This window comes from Zingiber officinale, chromosome 1A (genome assembly GCF_018446385.1).
Source record: "Zingiber officinale cultivar Zhangliang chromosome 1A, Zo_v1.1, whole genome shotgun sequence".
Lineage (NCBI taxonomy): Eukaryota > Viridiplantae > Streptophyta > Magnoliopsida > Zingiberales > Zingiberaceae > Zingiber > Zingiber officinale.
In genome coordinates, this window is record NC_055987.1 from 43,467,776 (window position 1) to 43,478,582 (window position 10,807).

Sequence of the window (10,807 nt, forward strand, 5' to 3'; positions counted from 1 at the left end):
CGTATTTACAAGTTAAGATATTTATAATGTCTTATCTTTTTCATACAAAAGTTGTTACATTAGAATAAAATGTATTCTGTAATTTATTTAATTATATTTTATTGTAGAATTAATGATACTGAATTATTTAGGATGAACATGTTTACATTTTACTTAAATAAATATTATTTATGAAAAATTAATAATCTTTATTTTTTGTTTTTATAATTCAAATATTTAATTCTTCAAACTAATTAATCCTTAAAATGACTACTGCACAAAAATTTTTCATCAATCATCAAACCAGATAAATTAAGAAGTACTTACATAAACTCATCTAAATAATCAATATTTTTAGGATTATCGTCCTACTGAAAGAAAATCTCTACAGTGCATTGTAATTAAGATTTAAGTATTAATCACTTAAAAGATATTATCATTACTCTGGAATAAATTGTATATATAACCATTGCTCTAACGTGTATATATATATAACCTTTGATAACAAAAGTAGTAACACTATAACTTAGATTCTCCCGTAGCCAAACCATTTGCGCTTTCACTACGTTAGATATTGACCTGATCTAATTTTACAATCTATTTTAATTCAATTTAAAACACAATTAATCAGATAAAACTTATTAAAAAATAAATTGACATAAAATAATTTATTTCTGTAATCAATTCATTTTAAAATATTAGTAATTTTTATATAATAGTCTAATAATTTAAAGAGTTCAACCAATTTTATATTTTATTTTTCAAATAAATATACAATTAATTTATATTAGTTTATATTTATTTTTAGTTTAAACTTAGTTTTTAACTCTTAATTTGGGCACTATTTTTTTTTTTAAAAAAAGAGAGAGACACAGACAAAAAACAAACATTTTTTAAATTAAAAAATTGTACGGTGATTAACGTTTTGTAATAAAAACAATAAATTAATCGAATACGTGCTCACAAAAATATAAAATAAATAAATATAACGGAGAACAAACAACTCCCCTCCAACCTCGTCCCCTTATTAAACCCCTTCTCCTCATTCCACATCCTTCATCACTCCTCTGTTTCTCTCTTCTCTACGCAAGTTAATTTGCACCCATATTTCTCCCTCGGTAAGAGATTTTGGTAGGGGAGATCACCGGAGACGAAGTCCGGTCAAAATGCGGGTGGCAGTGGTTGGTGCGGGGATCAGCGGGCTGGCGGCGGCCTACACCCTAGTAAAGGCCGGCGTGGAGGTGGTGCTGTACGAGAAGGAAGACTACTTAGGTGGCCATGCCAAGACTGTCTCTGTGGATGGCCTCCTCATCGACCTCGGCTTCATGGTCTTCAATCAGGTAACTAGATGTGATGATATATATGTCAAAATCTTACTTTTGCCTTTAAAAAATTTATTTATTTATTTTTAAAAAAATATAAACATTTTGAGCATTTATAGGTGACGTATCCCAATATGATTGAGCTGTTTGAGAGCCTTGGCCTGGAGATGGAGACGGCGGATATGTCATTCGCTGTAAGCTTAGATGACGGCAAAGGATATGAATGGGGAACTCGCAACGGTTTCTCCAGTTTGTTTGCACAGAAGACCAATATTTTTAATCCCTACTTTTTGCAAATGATTCGAGAAATTCTCAAATTCAAGGACGACGTCTTCGAGTAAGTTTAATTTCATCAACCTTTTTTAGTGTGTGATTTTTGTTTAAGTTTTTTTTTTTGTTAACTGTTCTTCAATGTCTTTGGACAACAACCTACTAATTCTAAAAGATACCTTGAGGAGCTCGACAACAATCGAGATAAGGACCGTAGTGAGACACTGGAACACTTCATCGTATCACATGGTTATTCTGAGCTGTTTCAGAAGGGTTATCTCGTGAGATTGACTATATTGATTTATTTAGTTCAACAAGTCTTTTATTCATTTTCTTTTCCGATGCTATTATATCATGTGGTATTTGATATGCATATTATTTGATGTTTCAGATTCCAGTCTGTGCCTCTATTTGGTCATGCCCCTCTGAGAGAGTATTATATTTCTCTGCTTATTCTATTCTCTCCTTCTGCCGCAATCACCACCTTCTTCAGGTCATATCCTTTTGTGTCTCTTGCAGTTGTTTCTACCTTGTTAATTATGAAGTAAAGCATTGCCACATTTTCATTCTTCTTATTTAACACTTTGTTTGTACACACACTGTTTTTGGTGCTTAGTGATGTATCTTCTGTGTTGTCAGAAGTTTTGTTGTTCTCTACAACTTATTCAACTTAGCATCCTTGTTTCTACATTTCTTTTCCCACTTATTCTGATGATTTTTCTGATGTTTCCATTCACATTTCAGCTATTCGGCAGTCCACAGTGGCTCACTGTCAAGTCGCGTTCACAGTGCTACGTCGACAAGGTATCACCTCTTCTCGAGTTGAGAACTCATTCTATGTTGACTCAAAGTTGATACTATTATAAGCAGATAAGAGAAGAACTGGAGAGTAGATCTTGTACTATTAAAACAGGATGTGCTGTGCAATCAATTTTTGGTACTGATACAGGTAAACAACTTCCAACTACATAATCAATGATCATTGATGTTTAAAATCGATAAACTTAAAGGTTTAACATTACCCTGTAACAAAATCTGAATTTACTATTAGCACACAATGAACATATCATGTTGTGTTATTTTTTTTTCTTTTTCGTTTTGGGAATTTATAATAACCCATTGTGGGCATTGAATTTTTGGTGCTCATTTTAGTTAGTTCCTAAGTATATTTCATCTTCGGTTAACTACTCTACTAAGAAATGCCTTTATGGTAGGATGCTGTGTGGTAGGAGAAGATTGCTCCAAAGATATATATGATGGATGCATAATTAGCACTCAAGCCCCGGATGCTTTAAAGCTTTTGGGAGAGCAAGCAACGTTTGAGGAAGCAAGGATACTTGGTGCTTTTCAATATGTATATAGGTATGCTATTATTCTCATATTTTGTTTTTAGAGAAGTGCAAGAGAGGCATTCAAATCGTAGAAGCCCATGAATTTTAGCATGGATCCTCTGGTCTGCAAATTACGGAACAGAGGGTGGTCCACTATATGAATTGGTCTATTTGATGGACCCTACCTATTAAACGGGTGGGGTCCATCATAATCTACTAATCAAAGGCAATGGACCATCCTCTAGTTCACAATTTACGGACCAGAGGATCCGCCTACATGAATTTCAAGAATTACACTATGTGAGAACTGTTCATGCATGTGATAACTATTAGCTAAAAGTCTATGATCTTAGTTCTACTACAGCTGATAGCTTTGAATCAACGTGAATTTTTCGAATAGTGCTATGGTGTCTTAGTTTTTCTCACAATGCTTGGTGATATGTTTGGAACAAAGGGCACACCTTTTTTCACCTCCAGTTCTTTCTTGCTAAAATAGTCAACAAGCAATATTGATTCAAAACTTTTTTTAAGGGACTAAAGGAGCTTTAAATCACAAAATAAAACTCATATATTACAATACAACTCTTGTTCTTTTGACATTGAGAATTCTATTTAATTCCATCTTTAATTTATTGCTGCGAAATAAGACTTTGACAAGTTTTGCAATTCAGTGATCAATCATCTTGCAAATGAAACAAATTTTTGCTTAGGATTTGGAGATTTATGGCCTTCTTGAATAGAAATGTTAGCGAGTGCAAACTTGAGGGAACTTCACATTCTTCCTTCTCAAACCCAATTGCATACATGTCTTTGCAAAATTTTTGTTTTCTCACCTGCTCGATTGACTAGTCTTTGATGTCTTAATGCATAGTTACATTTATCTTCATCATGACAAAAGTTTCATGCCGCAAAACCCAGCGACATGGAGTGCTTGGAACTTTCTTGGGACAACACAACATGGTGTGTGCATAACATATTGGTTAAATGTGTTACAGGTCAGTGCTTTTATTTTTTACTTAGCAACTGGCTAAACATGATTAGTTTAACATTATGAATTATTTAACATTGGTTTTAGCCTCTAGCCAAAAGAGTTACTGATTATAATCATTGTATTTTGCAGAATCTACATACAACTAAGCAACTATTTCTTGTAACTCTAAACCCCAAACGTATACCAAAACATAGCTTACTTAAATGGTGCACCAGACATCTTTTACCTTCTGTTGCAGCTTCAAAAGCTTCCTTAGAGCTAGAAAATATACAAGGTAAAAGAAGAATATGGTTCTCTGGAGTATACCAAGGTATAATGCAACTATACTTAAAGCAAAACATGAATCTTTTGCTCATTTACTTCATTAACCTTTAATTTTAACTTTTTCTCAGAGACCTTAATATTGTGAGTGTGTGTGTTGTGATTTGCAGGTTATGACTTCCATGAGGATGCGCTGAAGGTAATTCACCTATTTTTTGTATTTGAATTTCACTTTATCATATTTTATATTCACTAGATGATAAATGAAATGAGAAATATCATGGACTACATTCATTCTATACTCTTCAGGCTGGGGTTGCTGCTGCAAACAATGTGGTTAAAAATGATATTGTTCTATTGAGAAACCCAAAACACATGGTACCGTCATTGATGGAATGTGGAGCGAGATTTCTTGTGAATAGATTTCTTACGAAATACATCGCAATTGGTTGTGTGACGTAAGTGCATAAATTTGCTTACTTATTCAGATCCATCATTAGTAAATATTGGAAAAGATCGATTGCTTAACTGAAGTGTATGAAGAGTTGTTAGATTGCTAGGACGTAACACATATAAAAAGTAATATGATAATGATGAAAATGCTAAGATGGATATATCGAGTTACCGGAATGGTAAAAATAAAAATATTAATATTCGAAATCCTAGGTTAGGTGTAACTTTAATACACCAACAACAACAATAACTAAGCATTTATTCCACTAATTGTAACCTTAATAAATGGAAAAACAAAAACAAAAGAAGAAGAAGAAATAGGTAGAGTTAATTAGCATATGTTCAAGAACGCCTTATAAACTCTATACTCAAAATGAATTAATTAATTTGAACATTCATTGTTATATAGCCTTGTAAATAGTTCAACAGAGAAATAAGATTAATGTAAGCTACTCCAAAATAGTTTAAACAAACACATGACGATAATAATGATAATGTGTAAAAAAGAATTTCTTATTGATGCATTTAAATAAAAAATTTGATATTAGTTTAAAAGAGTAGTTAATAGTTTTCTAAAATGAGATAGTAAATTGACATGATCTGCAATATTCCTATTAAAAGACAAGGACCACAATTATAGCTATTAACCAAAAGTGACTAAATCACTTTTCATTGACATTTGAGTTCCTGATCTACTTTTGTCTTTATAATCTTTAATCAAACAAGTTAATTCCATTACAACATTAATCTTGTTTAAGAATTTAATTAGCAAAGTAATAAATGATTTGCTACAAATCAGGGTGCAAGCAATTGAGATGAATATCATTCACATGAGCTTGTCCAAAAACTATTTATCATCTATCTAGTGACTCTTTTAGACCTCACAATTGCAATTCATTTTGACACCATGATATATCATAATTATAGATTGCTAGAAGAAGGTGGCAACATCTACATCCACGAAGGAGCAACAACGAACAATACCAAGAAGGCTGTTCTTAGAGTTCATAATTCATTGTTCTATTGGAAGGTTCAGTTTTCTATATAAACATTTGCCTTGTCCCAAATAAAATCCTAGTTTAAAGATCAATTAAGAATTCCTTATTCTAATATACGGAGATATGTATATGTGCCAAAATCTTACTCATTATATACCTTGACAGATCGCTATCGACGCAGATATAGGTCTTGCAGATGCTTACATAAATGGATACTTATCATTTGTTGATAAAGAAAATGGTCTTTTGGATCTTTTTTTGGTAAATTGCAAGTGGACAAGCTAAAATATTGAATAGAGTTTGTTGCCACTAGATTTGCATTTTTTGTTAATTTTATTGTATTTTCTAGGTTCTTATTGCCAACATGGAACTGAGAAATACTCTTGGGAAGAGTTTAAGGTTTCTCCATGCACTGCTTTCTTGTTAGTTCGTTGAATGTACTACTGTCAATATGTACTAAAATGCAAACTTTGCGCGCTTCCACTGACTAAACTTTGTCTCTCGACAAAATGATCAGAGGTTAGTGGACACCATTACTTGTGACAGCAGGAGTTTCATCTGCAAGATACTTTTTTCGACACTCCTTGAGACAAAACACTATAACACAAGCACATCGTAACATCTCTAGTCATTATGATCTGGTTAGACTTCAATCTACTTTGCTACGTTCATCATAAATTATTTCTTATTTGTAACTCTATTAATTGAGTTTTTAGCATGTTCAGTGTATTGCTTTAATCTATTTGGTAAAACTGGATGTCTTGTTTGCAAAGTAGGTTAACATGCAAATATGGTTAGTATAAATTGTCATTTACCTCAATGGAATCATCTACTATGTGAGAATGATTATGACCTTAAAAACATTGTTAACTATCTGAGTATAATATTGAAATTAATTTACTTCATTTTGTGACAGAGTAATGAGTTTTTTAATCTATTCTTGGATGAGACAATGACTTATTCTTGTGCCATTTTCAAGGTTCGGAACTACTATTATTATTTTGCTTTGTTTACACTGTTGCATTATTTTTGCTAACAAGTTTTACATAGAATTGTGATTCCTTCAATAGAATCTAAAATTTCTTCCCAAAATTTTCTAGACACAGAATGAGGACTTGAAAACAGCACAACTCCGCAAGATCTCTCTTTTAATTAAAAAGGTGAGCATATTGCTCAAGTTTTTTGTGTTTCTTATTTCATTGTTAACGCATCCCTTATTATCTTCTTCAATAAAAAAGGCCCAAGTTGAGGGGAAGCATGAGGTTTTGGATATTGGTTGTGGTTGGGGAAGTTTAGCTATCGAGCTTGTAAAGCAAACTGGCTGCAAATATACAGGAATCACCTTATCTAAGGAGCAACTAACATTTGCCAAAAGAAAAGCTAAAGAAGCCGGACTTGAGGTTTGTATTTTTTTCATAAACTTATATAAATTGGCTTAAGATGAATTGTTACATTCAAGTTTTGTCCCTCTGTTATAGTAAATGAAACAATTTAACTATCCTCCTCTGCACACAACATAGAAAGTTTTATTCATCCTAACTAAAGGCAATGAATAGAGATGGACACAAAATTTGATTTTGGAAGTATCAAGTTATTCTACTTCTAGGATATGAGAAATATGGAGGAATTGATTTGAACAACAAACTAATTGTGTAAATGAAAGCTATCTAGTAGTTTTAATCAAAATGATATCAAATTTCATTTAGATATCATGTTTGCAGATTTTGTTAGTCTTAGAATTCAAAGATTTTATGCAGTCCTCCCGTAATATTGTTATTTCTTTGTCTATGTTGTCATTAACATACTCATAACTGAATTATTCTTATTGTAAATTTTCATATGGTGGATAATCAAGTTGAAATTGAACTTTAAAAAATTTGGTGGTTTGTCTTTAATCACCATTGCTTCACTAAAGCTTACAAAGATGGCCAATAAAATGATAGATTATTCAAAAGCAACAAGTTGAACTTAGGGATGGTAATTTCACCCGAACCCGATGGAGGATCCGACATCCGACCCGAATGAAATAGGGTATATATGGAGGAACTATCAATACCTGATACCCGATTAAATAATATATATACATATATTAAAGAAAATTTTCTTTTTCCAAAATCAACTTACTATTTTTGTTGATATTAGGAGGAGACTATATAGATGTTTAATCTATTTTTTTAATTATATATATTTTTTAATAGGTTGTTAATTTTAATATATTTTTGTTTAATGATAATAGTTGGATAGAAAGAAGAAAAATTATAACTATAGAAGATATCCGATCATTTAATGGGTATGGGTGTACCCATCGAAGATCCTATACCCGATGGATATGGGGATAGAGGATATAGAATCCGACCCGAATTTGATCCATTGTCATCCCTAGTTGAACTATTGTACCGATATAGTTGTTAATCGAGGCTAATGCTTTATTTACAACTCAATTTCTCTTGAGTTAACCTTGTTTTGAGAGGAGACAACTAAAGTAGATACAGTCCTAGAGGTTAGACAAAAATAGGATTTCATGGCATAAGAATTGGAAAACATCAACATGCTACTTTATAGAACAAATGGGCATTAATGAATGAAACTAATATTTACACAACAACATGCTGCTTTACATAATATATAGGCATAATGTGAAACCAACTTATGGGATTGCACTAATTACATAATATATAGGCTTCTTAATTATAACTCGCTAATTGATTTTTGATGAAGATTTAATCATAATGTGAAGATTGTAGAAAATGTTATTTTTAGCAAACAATAAAAACTCCCTTTTGTTTGGACAAAAACATATTCTTACAAAAGAAACCTACTTTCAGGATTACACTAATTTCATGTTGATGGACTATCGTCAACTTCCAAAGTATCACAAATATGATCGAATCATCTCATGGTACGATACTATATATTAACTATTACTCACTACTTTTTGGTCTAGTATCTGGTAGTTCTTTACTAATAGTAGTTACAGTGGGATGATTGAAGGAGTAGGTCACGAATATATAGATGACTTCTTTGGTTGTTGCGAGTCACTTCTATCTACAGATGGCATATTGGTCCTTCAGGTTTGTTCAGTTACTTACTATTTTCACTTTCTCATAGATTATCTTAATATTAAATTACATCTTGTGTTACTTCTACTTTCTATTCAATCATCCATCTCAAGTACTTAAAAAGAAGTTGAATAGTCGAATAATATATGTGTGGAGGTTAAACACCCAAGTAATCTCACCTGTCCAGAGTCATTAAAGTTTGATTTTGCATACCTTGCAGTTCATATCGATTCCAGATCAACGCTACGATGAATACAGGAGAAGCTCTGACTTCATCAAGGAGTACATCTTTCCTGGAGGATGCATTCCTTCTCTGAACAGGATAACAACAGCGATGGCTACTTCATCTAAACTTTGGTAACAACCAAAATGAACTTATACACATGCATATTGTGATTTATCTTTCTTTTTAGTCCTCATGTGTGTGCTCACCTTATAGCATTGAGCACATCGAGAATATTGGCATCCATTACTATCAGACTCTCATATGCTGGAGGAACAATTTACTTGCAAATAAGGAGTAAGTATCTATTTTATATATGGATGACTACACAGATGATAGCACATTAATAATAGTAGAGAACATAAACAGAAATATAATCACGAGGAATCAAGAGATTAAATAATAAATTTCTTCTTTCTCTAATCTTTTTGGTGTATTGTTTGATATAATTTCTTGACGTTTTGATGTTTCAGCAAAATCATTGCCTTAGGATTTGATGAGAAGTTTGTGCGTACTTGGGAGTATTATTTCATCTACTGTGCTTCTGGTTTCAAGTCATGCACGCTCGAAGATTATCAGGTATTTGAAATCATATATAAACAGTGGAAAAAATTAAAAGTGAATCAGTTTGATCGATACATGATGCTGGTTTATATTTGAGTGATACAGATTGTGTTCTCTCGTCCCGGTAACGTTGGAGCTTTCGGTGAACCTTTCAAGTTTGCCCATTGCGATGGCTAATTTATTCTTTTGGCCTCCTTACTTTTGGATATTTTCGATCACATTTCAATAAGTGTATCGATGGATATTTTCCATCACATTTTAATAAGTGTATCGATTCATTGTTGAGTAGCTATCAACAATCCACATGGTTCCCACTACTTATTAATATTATATGATACTGTCTGAAAATAAAGAAGATGATGCGTTGTTGGAGTCGCTTCATTATTGACCGTGAGAAGATGAAGACCTTGATGACACGGATCAACCTACGCACACCACAAAGAGAGCTAACAATAACGTTAGAGTGAGAACCAAGGAAGGGGTTCTTGCATAAACACTCCGATACTCAAGTCAGAACAGTATTCCTGACTAGAAAAGTGGAAGACGATAAACAGTAGAACAATAGCGTAGATGCGCCTCAGCGTGCGTGCATGAGTGCGTGAATGTAAAAAACTACCTGGCCAACGGAGAAGATCTCCTTTTTATACCGCCCCTCATAACCCTCGTAATAATGAGGTCGTAGAGAATGTCTGACATCAGAATATGTCGGGTGATGGAGGATATACCGCAACCCCCCTTTCAATGCAGAGGAAAGTTCCATTGCGCGTATATGCCACAATAATGGAATATTATTGTTGGTGCAAGATGCATTAGAATCGAACCTGAGTTTTGATGTTGTCAAAAGTTCTATAAATCCCTTGAGGCCAGCTAAAGGGGAGAATAACCTACACAATAAATTCAAACAAAACACCTTCCTCGAAACTTATAGCTTGATTAAAATAAGCACTTGCATAAAGCATTTAGAAACTAATTAAAAGGAAGAGGCACAGAAAGAATTACTTAGTTTGCAATCAGCGGATTGCTAATCCAAGGAAATTAAAGCTCACTAAAAATCTCCTTTGAGCAGAGTAGACTCTTACAACAGTCAAAGCTCACAATTACAAAGATAAACTCAAATGGAATCGTTTTAAAGTGTTGTATATTGCTTCTGGGGTCATAGGTATATTTATAGCCTTGATCGGGGTGCCTTGAAGGTTTCTAGGCGCCTAGAGAGGGATACAATTTTATCCCCATCGTAATGAATTGCGATAGTTAACTTTGCAATAAACTTTTTGGTCTAGACACTTAAATCCGCTCTGGGCACCCGGACCTGCTTAAACCTGATCCGCATTCAAGGGCGCCTCTGGGCACCCGAGG

General features: G+C 33.1%; 1 protein-coding gene across 1 annotated transcript; it reads left to right on the plus strand.

Moving 5' to 3' along the window:
* The first annotated feature begins 1,062 nt into the window (after positions 1 to 1,062).
* On the plus strand, positions 1,063 to 9,657 carry LOC121997729. Its single transcript, XM_042552324.1, has 24 exons — positions 1,063 to 1,319; positions 1,421 to 1,638; positions 1,747 to 1,852; positions 1,963 to 2,064; positions 2,316 to 2,375; positions 2,442 to 2,520; positions 2,786 to 2,933; positions 3,774 to 3,897; positions 4,023 to 4,203; positions 4,325 to 4,353; positions 4,464 to 4,612; positions 5,535 to 5,637; positions 5,771 to 5,866; positions 5,955 to 6,014; positions 6,130 to 6,246; positions 6,522 to 6,584; positions 6,706 to 6,765; positions 6,844 to 7,005; positions 8,431 to 8,504; positions 8,583 to 8,676; positions 8,885 to 9,021; positions 9,104 to 9,184; positions 9,361 to 9,466; positions 9,557 to 9,657. The coding sequence occupies exons 1-24, from the start codon at positions 1,146 to 1,148 to the stop codon at positions 9,626 to 9,628; spliced, it is 2,595 nt and encodes an 864-aa protein (XP_042408258.1). The 5' UTR covers positions 1,063 to 1,145; the 3' UTR covers positions 9,629 to 9,657.
* Positions 9,658 to 10,807: the final 1,150 nt, after the last annotated feature.

Bases quoted from the DNA above. Each gene is read 5' to 3' on its own strand.
- LOC121997729 (XM_042552324.1), top strand. From the start codon at position 1,146: ATGCGGGTGGCAGTGGTTGGTGCGGGGATCAGCGGGCTGGCGGCGGCC. The intron at 2,934-3,773 runs GTATGCTATTAT...CTTAATGCATAG, and splicing joins GCTTTTCAATATGTATATAG to TTACATTTATCTTCATCATG. The intron at 4,613-5,534 runs GTAAGTGCATAA...TCATAATTATAG, and splicing joins ATCGCAATTGGTTGTGTGAC to ATTGCTAGAAGAAGGTGGCA.